Source organism: Kryptolebias marmoratus, linkage group LG19 (genome assembly GCF_001649575.2).
Source record: "Kryptolebias marmoratus isolate JLee-2015 linkage group LG19, ASM164957v2, whole genome shotgun sequence".
In the NCBI taxonomy this organism is placed as follows: Eukaryota; Metazoa; Chordata; class Actinopteri; order Cyprinodontiformes; family Rivulidae; genus Kryptolebias; species Kryptolebias marmoratus.
In genome coordinates, this window is record NC_051448.1 from 3757788 (window position 1) to 3772231 (window position 14444).

Consider the following 14444-nt stretch of genomic DNA (forward strand, 5'->3'; position numbering starts at 1 on the left):
AGTCCAGTTGTTTTTGTTTTATAACTTTTTTTTGAATGTATCTTTAATGTTAAAAAGAATTAAAAGTACTCCTCTAATACTGGAGGCCATTTTGAAGGAGGACGAGCGACAGAAGCAGCAGAAATGTGACCCGTTCAGACATGGAAACATTATTTTTATCACACCTGCTCCTTCTTTCTATTTTAACCCGGCAGCAGCTTCTGACAGACTTCCCACCTGTGCACAGAACTTGGACTTGGCTACAGCGATGATGAGCTTCACCACGGGAGAGATCTGGGGCTGCAGAGGAGTGACTGTGTGGATCACAGCTGAGAACTGCTGCGACGGGCTTTTACCTGCACACAAACACAAACACCTGAGAACCCGCCGGTCTCTTACAGGTTTGTACATGAAGATGAATTACTGTCCATTTTAAGACTATTTATTTATTTATTCAGTAACAGTTTGGTTGATAATGCCATTTTCTGTCCTCATTACACCTTAAACATCGGCTTCTCTGCATTAAATGTTTTATTCTGTTCAGAGACACCTGCTTCGTTTTTATCATCCTCACTTTTATTTTAGTTAATGCAGTTTTAAATGTTCTAGTTTTGGATTTACTGATGGTTTTTCTGTCTATGAGGCGCAACTAATCCAGAAACATTGAGAGGTTAAAACCCAGGAAAATCACTGACGAGTTTATCACATCAAAAAATAACTAATAAAACTAGTATTTTTAAATAAGAAGCACAACGTGGTCTTTTCAATTCTTACCGAATATTTTATAAATGTTTTGTTTCACTTGTGTGAACTTTAGTAAAGTTTACAGAAAACTGCGACTGTTGGCAACACAAAACTGGTAAAAAAAAACAACAAATTTCCGTTTGGAATCTCATATCAGTACTTCTGACATGTTTGTTTTTGTCACCATTTAGTCTCAGTTATGTCCCAGTTTAATCACACTGGGATGACACCAGATGTCTCATTCTTTGCACAAAGACTTGTGGAAACTAAACTGAGAAAGGTTTGAGACGTCAGCATTTTAAGAGAGAATTTGTCCCCCAAATTATTGGAAATTATCGTTCCAAATTCCTGCGAGACGAGAGCGAGACGCCATGATTCACGGGAGGAAACGGAGAACCTGAAACATGAAGACATTTTGAAATGAAAACTGCTTCCAATTTCTCACCAAGAGTGAAAACGTGCTGCAGCGTCACATCAACACAAAAATAAGAACATTTGACCTGAAATACATGAAATTTATGACATATATCTGCTTTAAAACTTTGAATGAATCAGGGCTGAGTGGCAGGGAGAGACGTTAGTCCAGATTTAACCAATAAGTGATGAAACAAACATCCAGATTTGATAACTTTAATGAGTTATCCAAAAATCTCATTTCATGGTGGGAAATCCAAATAAAGCAGAAGTTATTAAAAAGCCTGAGTTGATGACATTCAATTAAGTTGGAGAGACAAACTAATTAATTGGTTGGATGAATAATCAGGCAGATTATTTACCATTTTGACATATTCTGTTTTTGCTGCCAACTTCTTCAGTAAACAGCATAAAAAGATGGAAGACAGGCTGCTGTGAAATCAGGGTTTTAATACAGAGTTCAGAAACTGATCAACCTAAAGCAGAATTAGAAGCTTTTTGGTCCTAACATTAAAACAAAAACCATCTGACTCCACCTCTGCTTTGGAGATAACGTTTTCCTAATCCTTCAGAAAACGAAAAGCCCAACACAGCTCCTCTCTCTCCTGCTTTATAAAGCGGCCCTGCAAAGATGCATAATAGATAAACGGAGGAAACTATACGAACACACAGACTTTTAATACAAATCAGCTGAAAAAGCCCCGGCTGCAGGCAGAGGGAGGTTCGGGAACAGGGGAGTACATCTCCTCATGGATAAGTGGAGTCGGAGTGCTCTTTAGTGTAGCTCTATCCATCTCTCTGACACCGGCCCCCACGACCAGCAGCCATCTCAGGTGGGCTAAGTGGTATTTATGGAAGCAGGAGCTCTGTCCTTGTGGAGGGTCACAGAAAAAGGTTCGAGCTTCATTTCTTGGAAAAGAAAAAGGACCACCACCTTATTTATTACTTCTTTAAAAGTGCTCATGTTTGCTCTGATCGAAAGATTAAACTGATGACATAGATTCTGTTTTTAATGTATAAATTAAGGGAGCAGGTCAGGGAGGCCATGGAGAACCTTAGATAGGTCCCGACCCTCGACCTGCTGACCCCCGACCCACTGACCTGGACTGGGTGGATCTTAATTTGGTCCCCATGTCCACCTTTAAGCAGCATCTCACTGAGCTGCGACTGTTTCAGACTAATTGGTGACTCGAGATTGTGAGAAAATGAGCGGATTTTTAGCCGCAGTCTCTCTGAATTGAAGTGTTTGCGACCAGCCGTGTTTCGAGTGGCCAGTTTTTTTATTTATTCAGAGTATTTTTATTCAGAACTGAATTATATGCTGTGGACATTATTTTTGTTGTCCACATTGTACTTGTCTCGGCTCACGTTGTACACGTTATCTACTGGACTACACTTCTGAAAGATAAGCATATTTAAAACGTTTTTATTATTAATTATTTATCATCAACGCGGGTTTTAGAGCTGGACATTCATGGTTTTAGCCTCAGATGTTTAGAAGCTCTAGAATATTTCAAGACTAATCCCAAAATTGACAAATCTTACACACTTGAATGTAACACATTAATGTTTGTTGCCTCATGACAAATTGCTGTTCTTTAAACTTGATTTTTGTTTCGCAAACATCAAAAGTAGCTAAAACCTTTGTGCTTTTAAAGACTCCGGGCTTTAAGGTCATTAAAAGAACAAATTACAGCGAGAAAAACTTTTTCCTAAACTGACCTCCTTTATAGAAATTTATGTTTTATCGTCTCCAAGTTCCGTCACATAATTAAAGCGAACAATAAACCAGTTTCCTTTTTAACTAACCACTCCTGAACTGAGCAATAAATAAATGTGTTCAGAGTCCAAGTCTCATTACCCTTTTCATAAACTACACACTGGATTAGATTTAAAACTCTTAACGCAACAAATGAACAGCTAAAGGTCCTTGTTGCAAAGAATAAGAGTAAATTTAGGAGAACTTAGATAAGATGAATGACATTACAAATTATTCAAATAAATCCCATGTAGTCACATTAGAGACATAATGTTCAGGTAGAGATCCTAAATGGAGTAAAGGCTGCCATTTTTCATGTTTTCGTTTCTAGATGCGTTTAAAATCATATAATTCAAAGCAGACCTTACTTCATGCCGTCTAATTTCTTTTAAATCCTGAACTGAAGTTAAGCTTCAACTTTATCCGTTACATCGAGATATCCTTTCAGCTCCTAAGGCCAAAATGTCTGAGCAGCAAATCAAACTTTTACAAACTATCAGGCATAAGTTGCAACTGCTTCGCCATCCAAAGTTATGGGAAGGTGGCGGAGTGAGACCACCGAACACTGCATCGACGGTAAGTTATTCCCAGAGCAGCGGCTGCAGAAATAGTGATTTACTGCAGAGGCATAAACAAAACGGCCGTCTTTCCTTCCGTCCTTCAGTCCACCCCGTCTCCTCACCTCCTAACCTACGAGTCCCAATTCCTCGGAGGGAGAAACATCGATCTGAGTTACAGCCTCGGTCCGCCGAGGATCACCGCGGTCTGCACGCACGCCCACGCAGACGTCCGCATCCAGCCTGAACTCCGCTCCGTTTATATTTATTCAAACACTTTTACTACAGCTTCTGCAGCCGGCTTCGCCCCTGATGCTCGCTTTACTTTTGAGAAAAATTCTGTTGTGGCTCCGAGGCAGATGTAACAACCTACATGGAATAAAACGAGGAATTTACATAAAATTGCCAACATGCATTAACATATTTGTTTTTGGTAAGCGAAGCCGGACCGCTCTGACCTGCGCTGCCCTGCGGCCCTGTGGCTCTGTGCACTGAGATGCTGTTTTAGCTGATTAGGTCTCGGGTTCAGACTGGCTTGCAGGAGCGGTGATATCTTTCCCACTCGTGTGTCGGCAGTGGTGGAGGTGGACGTCGGTGTGCCTCGTGGCTGCAGCCGCCCACGCCTCGTTCCCCTCGCCGTGGCTTCAGCGCCGACTTTACAGAGACGAGCGATTGTCTGCTGCAGACCAGGCTTCTCATAGCCTTCCTGCCTGCGACCGGATACACCGCAGTGGGCTTTGGGAGTCAAATTACGCTCTCAAAGAACCTCTCTGACCAACTCTCCCTTCTTCACCTCCTCGTGGAGGAACCAAACCATCTGAGTTGAGTAAAGTAAAAAAATAATAAAATAAATTGATAACTCAGTGACGCAGTTTGTCAGGAGCTCACTGTGGGTCCCTAAATGCTAAGAAAAGAAGATCTACAAAAATCAAATTAACTTTGACTACCATTGTTGTACATTTTGAAAAAATACATTTTTAATCACTAATGTTTTAAAGCAGCATAACAATCTACAGAAGGAACCAAACTCAGGACTTTTTTGTCAAAATATGAGCAACAACTTTTTCTAATTTCTTTTCCAAACAGTAATGGGAACAACACGACTAATTAACGGATGTGGGCCTCGTCTCCAGTAACGAGGATGCTGCTCTGGTTTGTTGAAGTGAAGAAGAAGATGAAGCTCTTGATTTATTGGTTCCTCCAAGTTCTGACCCTCAGTTTGGATCATGACCAAAATAACGAGGCCTTCACGTTCACAATCATTGCAAAAAAAACCTGATTTGACTCGTTTTGTGGATCGAAGCTGTCAGTAAATCCGGTCTGAAGCCTAAACTTGAAACAAAACGAGCACTCACCCAGTATGGCGTAGTAAAAAGGGAACTGAGCCGGGTCGGCGGAGTACTGTGGGAGGGCGTAGAGACCACCAGGTAAGGAGTTCCACAGCAGGTGGTTTCTGGACACGTGGGACTCCATGCGGTCCTGGATGATCTGGGACAGAAGGTGAGGAAATTTAAGGGATTTGAGTGAAAAAACAAAATGATTCAAGCAAAATCTGGAGACATTTTGGTGATTGATGCTCCATAGCTGTAGTATTCAGCCAATAGAACATATATATTTGCTGTAAATGTTAAAGAAATCATGTTTTATTTATAAACTGAATAAAAATATTAGTATTCTAGACTAAAATGGGCATCAGAAGCAGGAATGTTTCATAACCCTCCTCTCATGTTCCAGCTCTGATATTTGAAGCTGTTGGGGAACATCTGGAGCTTTGGGACGTCTCTACAAGAGAAATGGCTTCACGGAGCAGAGATGGTTCTCCTTCACAGCGGTGGCACCTCGATCCCAACAGGAGCTGTCCATTTGTTATCCAGCTAATAACATCCATCTGGCTTGTTACCAAAGGTCGGGACACTCGGTTAAACGTTCAGAGCCGAGTCCTCCGGTGGCTTCAGAGGAAGACGGATGAGAAAAACCGACCGTGCTCCACTGATTGCTGCTATTTTACCAACAGTTCTGCAGTTATTCTTCCTTATTAATACAGTTTGGAAGCAAAATGTTTAGTTTTCTTCCATCTTAGCTTCAAACAGAATCTGAAAGGCATTAAAGGGATAGTCTGGTTGTTTTTGAATCGATGTTCTGTACTTTATCAGTCATAGTCTTTCTGTGCATCGGTGGTGGCTGGACTGAAACCCAGAAAACATCCTGTTCTGTCCTTCATATCAAGTTGCTGTAGATTTATTCGTGTTTTTTAGTCATTCCTTCATCCTGAAGACCAGCGTAATGTCCTTAATGTATTCCTAAACTAGTTAAATAATTATCAATCATTCCAGCCTAAGTAAAGGTCAGACATCGTTAGCGAGTTTAGCATATTCATTATGCAAATTTTAAATAATTTGCTCATTTGCTTTTTGTATAAAGCTTTTATTGAACCTTTATTGCTTTTTGACAGACAATGTGGTTGTCTGAACACGAATATTAAATTAATAAAAGTTCTTCAAACTGAACAAAACGTCTCGAGCTCGGCTGGACGAGAGTTTAACTTAACGAGCTGAATGTTTTTATTTGTTAAAACAATGACAATAATTCTACCTTTATCATGTTTATATCATTTAAATTTGATTAATTTAACAAACTGAATTGTGTAAAGGTTTTAAAATGCAGTGATATTTTAACTGATAGTAAAGATAAATGAAATGAAATTTAATCGCAGACACTAAAAGGAAAGTTCAGAGTGACACATTTGTTGGTATTCGCAGCCTTGCAGCGTTCGTGCAGAGACACACCCGCCAGCCTCGCCGTATGTGGGACACTACAGTTATCACCAGCGCTTCATTACACCCATTTAGCCTGGCGGGGTGCTGCCTGCGTCTTCCCGGCACATCTGGCCGGCGGTCCAGGACGGTCGGTGGACATCTGTCTAATTTCATACTCAGCTAGAAGCGGACATGTGGTGGAGCCGCTCAGGTCTCTGTTTGCACAGCTCATGTAGGCAATAAAAAAAGCAGCAGTTTTAGTTGTCCTTATGTAATAAATTAAAAGATACTTAACTTCTGAGTTTTGACTGAACTTTTTGGCTCCTGGTTCTGAATAAAACGCTGTAAAAACATGCAGACAAACGTGAAATCTTCAGTTCAAGGAAAGGTTTTAGTCCTAAAAATAAAATGTTGTAAACAAACGTCGGATCTCCTTACAAACGGTCGTTAAAAGTTCTGAAACAAGGTTGAGTGTTTGTGATTTCTGGCATGAATTAAATGTCCCCACGTTCTGACGCACCTCGAACCGCTGACGAGTCTCTGCTGCTCACGTATCGAGAACAAACGTCTGAAGGCGGTAAAGATGGCGTCTCATTGAGCTGAGACTGCTGGTGAGGAAAACACTAATTTTATGTTGCAGTCTCACTTATCTGAACGTTTGTGACCAACAAGGCTGCGTTTAAATCACTGTTTATTTTTGTGTGAACAGCTTGCAGAACTGCATTCTTGGCCATGCACATTATTTTGTTGTTTATGATTGAATCTGCTGGAGTACACTTTTAACTTTTTAAAATATATTTATATATATTTACAATCAGCGTGGCTTTTAGACCTGAGAACATTTCCCTCCCCTGCATACGGATTTATTAATTTTGTTTTTCAGGCTTATAAAATACCTCTTACAGTTGTGAAAGAACCCTACAGTAGCAAATATTAAACCTGTGCAGACGTGTTAAATGTCGACGGAGCTGACCGGTTGTTGACTGAATCAGACCAATCAGAACGTCTCATCAATTCAAAGTTTTCTCATCTCTCAGTGGTAGCAGTGATGAAGATGATTCAGAGAGCCCCTGAGGATTGGACCAAAAGAAGTAAACTAACAGAATAAAAGGAATAAAACCGGTAAGTTCATGTTGTGCTCTGCAGCATCCTGCCAGGAGGGAATAATCTACAGATTCATTTTAATCCAAACCAGTCGCACCCTCAGCTGAACAAATAACATTACAAACCAGCTGGCGTTAGCTAGGTTCTGCAGAAAACGGGATAAATATTCCTCAGTTCCTTTACTGGAGCTAATCTGTGGTTACTGTTGGTGCAAACAGAAAACTGCGTTAAGAGTCACATTCAGCTGACCTTCATGAGGGGAAAAACCCATAACTGACAAGAAGAGAGAGACAAGAGTTTCTCTCTGAAAGGTGATGCACGGCCAGCGGCGATGTTCATTACAGAACCAGGCGCATCGGTTCAGTCGATTAGATGAAACCCTCCTGACAACCTGAATCCACAAACTTCAATCTGAGCCAGTTTCCTGCAGCCTCACCTCCAGAGTCGTTACGACTATTTTGGCGACGGAGGAGAAGTAGGCGTCCCAAAGGAACTGGGTCTGCTGGCGAAGAGCCAAGATCCTGTCGCGGCCCACAGACCGGGTGATGGAGGGAACCTGGAAAAACACAGAGACTGTTCAGTGGGATTTTAAACAGAGTGATTGAAGAAATGTGAAGAGCGGAGGATGAGATGACGTAAAACGTGACATGCTCGCTCAGTAACGCTGTAGTTTCCATGCCAGGAGCTGGGATCGTTGTATTTCAACACCTCACACGTCCTGCAGACACTTCCGTCTCGAGGACCGGAACGGTTACATCCAAAACGCCGAGTACACAAATGTTTGTTTGGACCGACGGTGAGGTTGAGATAAACTACCTTTACCTCCCCGTGTTGGTTGTTGGGAAAGACCTTAAAGTTTAACACATTTATTCAAACCGCATTAGTCAATCTTCATACAATAATAAAACCAGATGGGAGACGATCAGTGGGAATGAGATACACATCACCCCAGGATTGTCTGAAGAGAAAGTATGTTCATCTGGTCTTATTACTTCCTCCAGAGGGTGGATCACTGCCTCCCTTCTCTGGAGGTCAAAGGGCAACTCCTAGCCCCTTCCTGGCTGACACGTCCGTGGCTCACATTCCAGGGTGTCTAACACCGATCTCTCTCTTTCCAGATAAACTAAACAACTACTTGTTAAAGCTTTTAAAATGGTGATAAACACAAATCAGATAAAGATATAATAATCGAATGTTAAATAAAGCATGGGAGAATAAATACAAGGCCTTCTATTCCACAGCATTCAGGAAAATGTCGACTTCTGACTGACTGTGAGCCCCTCTGCTTTCAGGTTCTGAAAAACTTCAACTCAGACCTGGGTTTGAAGAGTTTTGCTGTCAGAGAATCCGATCACCAGAATTGTTCCAGCGTCGTAGAAACTGGGCCTAAATCAGTGTGAGAAGGATATTTTTTATTCTCCACTCATACAAACACCTTCACAGCCTTTCATGCCTTATCTGCAGCACTGACTATAAAGAAAGTCAGGACTTGATTAGGTCTGTAAATGATTGGTGGTTTTTGTGTTTGTGACAGAACAACAATCTGATCCCAGCTGCTCTCAGAAGCACCAATCAAATCAGCTTCATTCTCTTCCCTTCGATTAACTCTAATAGTCTGTATGTTTCTCAGCAGGTGGGCTTTGTGTTTGTTTGAGTACCTGGGTGTCTGTTTTTCATGCATATCCTCTCCTGCATATTAAACAGCCGGTTATTGAAGCTCTCTGTGATGTAATTCAAAGTAATGAGATTCAACTCTCTCGGCAGAGTTTTTGTTCGACTGTTGTCTGTAAATGAATCTGTTTACTCTCCGAATAAATGAATCATGCTTTTATTTTTATATACTTTATGTAAGTAATTTGACACACGAACAGTTTCATTAACAAACTTGTTGCATTTACTGAAATATGAAGAAAAGTGATTATTGTTTGTGTTGAAATAGTTTCTTATCTGCAGTCAGATCAGAACCGGGCCTTAGTGACCAGGAGGAGGGATTTGTTGCTAAAGTCCCTGTTATTTTTTGGAAAAAAGCCCTTCGATGTTAGCCAAACCCAAACTGGGAGATATGAAAATGTTGTTAACGCGTCACCAGAGGGAGATGAACTCCTCCACAGCTGGAGTGTTATGGCCCCGGGGTATTTACCCCCACCTGATGACAACATGTGGCCTAGTTTTTCAGTTCAAAGCAGGAAACGTGAGAATTTCCTGCGAAGCAAAATGTCAAAGTTTGGGCTCCACAACACGAGGAGGGATTGAAGCGGATTATTGGACGAACTGATGAACCACCTGAGCCATTCTAACATATATCACTTTAATTCATGTTCTCATTTCATTCTTCAAATCCTGAAAGAAATGGGTTCTCCACAAATATCTGAAAACTGAAAAACAAAATAAAGTATTCTGTAATGTAAAATACTAAAGTACTTCACTGATACCTGTTTAAACGTGACAACAACTAACATCACATCCAATAAGAGTTTAAATCCTGGAGGCAGCATCTCAGCTGCTGGGGTTTATTATTTATAGAAACTTATTTTTACTTTGTATTTATTCTGCACGCTGCTGTACCTTAATATCCACTTTTGTTCTTTTATTTTAACATTTATGACTGAGAATCTTAGTCTCTAATGAAGATGATATTTTTAGATGTTTTATTGGTCTCTAAAAAAAGTAAAAACCTTATTAGTCATATTTAAATACTCTGACACATTTACCAGCGTTCTCTAAATCTAATTTAGTGACATTACAAAAATGGAGGCTTAAATTGCATTAAAATGGTATATTTTCTTCAGATTTTGTTATTAACTGGACATTTAGGTGAAGATTATAAAATAATTTGTCCTTTAGTCATCCTTATATCTTAACCTGCATAGAAAAGATTTTAGGTTTTACTGCCGGAGTCAAATATTTACAGATTTATCTGCAATCAGAGATCAGAAACGCCGGACGGCAGAGAGTTAAACTCCAGCTGTTGTTTCAGAAAGTTTTTATAAAAACAAACGGATGATATGAAGACGAATACTCCTTTACCTGGACTTATTTCAGGTCTTAATTTAATTTAAAATAAAGTTGCTGTTATCCCAATTTTTGATGATTCACAAAAATAAATTAGTTTTAGTAAAATTCTTTTAATTTCTCAAAAATATCAGCTGTACCTAAGTGATAAGTTATTACAGATTTTGTAAAAGTTTTACATTAGATCATAAATAAACTGTTTATTTTGGATTTTTTTCCTGATTCATAAGTAGAAATGTTTGAGATTGTATTTATTTGTGAAAATGTGACTCTGAACAAGCGACGGCCGCCTCCACAGCGGCTTTAAACGCTCCAGAGGTGACGTTTCTGAAGTGCTGCAGAGTCAAAGTGAAAGAGCACAGCAGTCATGGGTTTATTTTCTTCTAATTTTTATTTTGCACTAATAAATGTCAGGAGTTTTTTTTTCTAAGAAGCTTTTACTTCCATCTCTGGGTCTGTATTTGCATTCATTCCTGACATTTCTGCATCAACATTGTACAAAATAATAATGGAAGAATGTTTGTTTTGCTCAACCTTAATTATAACCGAGTGCCTCACTTCCTGTCAGAACATGTTTCTCACGTCACACTTATTATCTTAACCAGCAATTAGCGAGCTTTAAACAAGTAATTTTTGTTCGGCTGAAGGGAATAAAAAAAACGTCTAAAAGCATTGGTACATAATAGCTTTTATCAAGGTTCAAAAACTTACTTTTTTTCCTCCCTAAAAATGACATTTTTAAACACATAATGGCTTTTTATGTCCAACAAAGACGGAAAAAATTCACATCTTCTTGTTAGATGCTGACTGAAAGCAGGAACCTGCGACTCTCTAATTAAAGTCAGACACATATAGGCTTTGATTCCCAACACGACGAGTGGCCACATGTCCGTTCTGCGGTCCAGATGGTGATAACGGTCACACAGGTTACACAGGAATACTGAGAGTAATTAGAAAATCTAAATATCACACAATCTGCAGCTGTGATTAAAAGGAACAGAAGGTGTTCCGATTGTGAAGAAATTCATCTCAGACAAAAATAACTCTTGGTCTAAGTGTAAATGACTGATTATCACATCTGTCATTTTTAAATAAAAGGAAATTTACTAAAAGCCACATGACGAGAGCTTGATGTCGCTCCCTCCTGCCAGCAAAATCCAATTTTTTCCACAGCAGTTTTGTGCTTAAAATTATGAAAGTTTTCTAGAAATATAAAGTTGGCACAGAAGGTTAGGACACTGATGTTTGGTTGATTATTTCTTTGTTGTAACGAGGCTTCTTATACCATTAGAAAGCTTATTTCTCCTTAAATGGAGCCACATTTCTGGGTGAAAAACTTGCCAAATAGCTCATTCTGCTACGGACTCTTATTTGGTGCCGTTTATTGCGTTACCTGATGAAGAAACAAGACATATTGGAAACTAAAAAATGTAATTATTTAAAAAACAGGGGTTTCAGAAGCATGTGGAAGAACCATACACAGCCACAACAGCCTGGCAGCTCCTCCTCACGCTGCTGTGGGACGGTGTCCCATTCTTCAACCAACATGTGGTTGTTTGGGTCACTCTGGATCCCACAGGTGTTCAGTGGGGTTGAGGTCAGGACTGACCTCTGGACTTTGTTCTGGATAAACCCCACAGAGTTTGGTCCCAGACTGTGGAGATATGGGGTCGTCACTGGTTGCTGACAATCAGGCGCCTGACTGACGACACCTGAGGTACCAGAAGCTCAAAACGAGTCCGTAGCAAGTTTGACTCAACTCTGCAGCTCGTCCCACAAATGCATTTTCTAACAAATGGGCACCATTTAAAGGGAAATAAACAGCTAAGAAGCTTTGATACAACAACCATCAACCAAACTAACCTTAGAGCCGAGTTTAGATTATGAATTTCAGCCAAGCCAATTTCCCCAATCTCTTTCCAACTCCTCATCTCCTCCTTTTTCAGTACCTGTAACAACAACCGCTCATCTCCAATGATGGCGGCTTTCCTCCAGTCGATCACTTCAGAGAAGGGAAGCTCCCAGCCATTACTCAGGATAACTGGAATACAGGCGGCCTGTGAAAACACAGAAGGACGAGTAATAATTGGAACAAAAAGCACTCTTTTAGTCAGACAGAAGATGTTAGAAAATGTTTTCAGACCGATTTTAATTAAACTCAAAAAGTAATCATTGGACGAACATCTACAACAGATTAAATGTTGGAATCACCCCAATTTAAGATGGCTGACATGAGCTAATTAAACAAAAATGACTAGAACTCTGACTGAATTTGGTGTGGTAGTAGCTGAGAGTCATCATTGAGCAGCATTAACTGTTAGAGTCAGCACTGTGTTAGCAAAATATCTAATAAACCACTGGATGGATGTTACTGAAACTCTCAGAAAGTATTTAATTAAACATTATTATCCGAAGTCGACCCAAATCCACAGCTAATCTGTCTCTGCCAAAACACAAAATGGCTAAAACTTACTGAGGTAAATTTTATGTGGCAGTAGCTGAGTGGTGGATGGATGTGGCGGCCATCTTGAGTTAAAACTCTAATGAAAGGGCGGCGGGCGACGTGTTTTTGCTCTAAAACGTTTCCGACAGCTCAACCAAACTGTTAGGAGTCAGATATTAAAACAAACCTTTTTGTGGGGAAACTGATGAAGTCACTGGTTTCAGCTGAGGAGCAATAATGAATTTTTCTTTCAGAGGACTGAAGAAATAAAGACTCGGGATAATTTTAGACTGTTTACATGATTTCAGAGGGAAGGAGACGGGTCTCGGTGACACATAAAAGTTTAAAGTGGAGCGCTGGGAGGGATCGGCTTTTCTTTTCCTTCACTGAAGGTTTTTATTCTCTTTCATTGCTTCTTTCTGATGAGACACTTTGACTGTAGTCCAAGTGAGTTTTTCCACAAACAAATGGGAGCTGCCAAAAAGATTAAGGACAAAATGAAGTGCATTTATTTATTTTTCCCTGTGTGGTTCAATATTTAGATGAGCCATTTATATGACTTAATTCATTAGGAGCGGGTTTTATTTCCCACAGTAGCTCTGCGAGCTGCCGGGTGTTAAATCTGTTTTATGAAGAGAATCTTAGAACGATTCATCATTTGTGGTTAATGAAAAAGACTTGACTGGGCATTTTACAGCACTATTAAACTGTATTTAAAGGGAACATTTGCTATCTTTTGCACACGTTCCTTTGAAGCTTTCGTGTTAATGTATTATACTTCGAGTTAAAATGGCAAAATGGGTAATAAATTAACAGCTTCAAGCTTGTTTCTCATTTAAAAGCACAGGTTTTTATCAGGAACACTTTAAAAGCTATCACTTTTTTAGCACAAGAGATATTAATGAATAGTAAGAGACATGAAATTGGAAACGGCTGAGTTTGTAAACTATTTTCTAAACCTGCTGTGAGGGAATAAAGAGATTAAACCAGACAGCGACTTTTTATGGTTTAATCAAGAAACGCCAACGCTCTGTAACGTTCCAACATCCTCCTGGACCGTCGCAGCTGGAAGCTTTTTTTTGTCGAGATCCAGATGTGCAAATAAAAGGTTTAAAAAGTATCGTCTCTACGAGATCCAGTTCTGACTACACTGATCCACAACATTAAAACCAGCTCGGACTGGCTGAGGGTACTTTGGATCCTGGGAGCTTTAGTTTGGACCTGAAGAGTATTTTGCGGTCCGTCCTCCTCAGCATGGCTGTGGCTCTAAATATGTCATCTTGGGGATATTTCTCTTAGGCCACAAAGTGCGACAGTGTAGCAGATCATCCATCCATTTCCTTCTGCTCATCCGTGGTCGGGTCATGGAGGCATCTCTCTCCTCTCCAGCTCCTTCTTGAGGATCCTGAGGTAATCCCAGGACGGAGAGGGTACATACAGAGATCCTCCCTGTGAGACGTGCCAGGTATCCAGGAGGCGGATACCTGGCCCTGAGCCAAAATGCCCTTACCCCTTCAACCCTGAGGAGACCCTAACCCTAGCCCTGAGCCAAAATGCCCTTACAAATTCAACCCTGAGGAAACCCTAACCTTAGCCCTGAGCCTAAATGCCCATACCCCTTCAACCAGGCAGAAACCCTAACCCTAGCCCTGAGCCAAAATGCCCTTACCCCTTCA

At 40.3% G+C, this 14444-nt stretch overlaps 1 protein-coding gene and 1 long non-coding RNA gene across 2 annotated transcripts in view; one reads left to right on the top strand and one right to left on the bottom strand.

Moving 5' to 3' along the window:
- Positions 1-6464, top strand: part of LOC119617984 — a 21730-nt gene extending 15266 nt beyond the window's left edge. The window contains exons 2-3 of the long non-coding RNA XR_005234509.1: positions 227-380; positions 5188-6464. This is a non-coding gene — a long non-coding RNA (uncharacterized LOC119617984). The remainder of the gene's footprint in view (positions 1-226; positions 381-5187) is intronic.
- Positions 1-14444, bottom strand: part of LOC108244864 (exostosin-1) — a 185402-nt gene that overhangs the window by 18982 nt on the left and 151976 nt on the right. The window contains exons 5-8 of the mRNA XM_037981537.1: positions 12275-12382; positions 7750-7869; positions 4809-4941; positions 217-335 (exon numbers count right to left, since the gene is read on the bottom strand). Coding sequence (XP_037837465.1) covers positions 217-335; positions 4809-4941; positions 7750-7869; positions 12275-12382 — 480 coding nt within the window. The remainder of the gene's footprint in view (positions 1-216; positions 336-4808; positions 4942-7749; positions 7870-12274; positions 12383-14444) is intronic.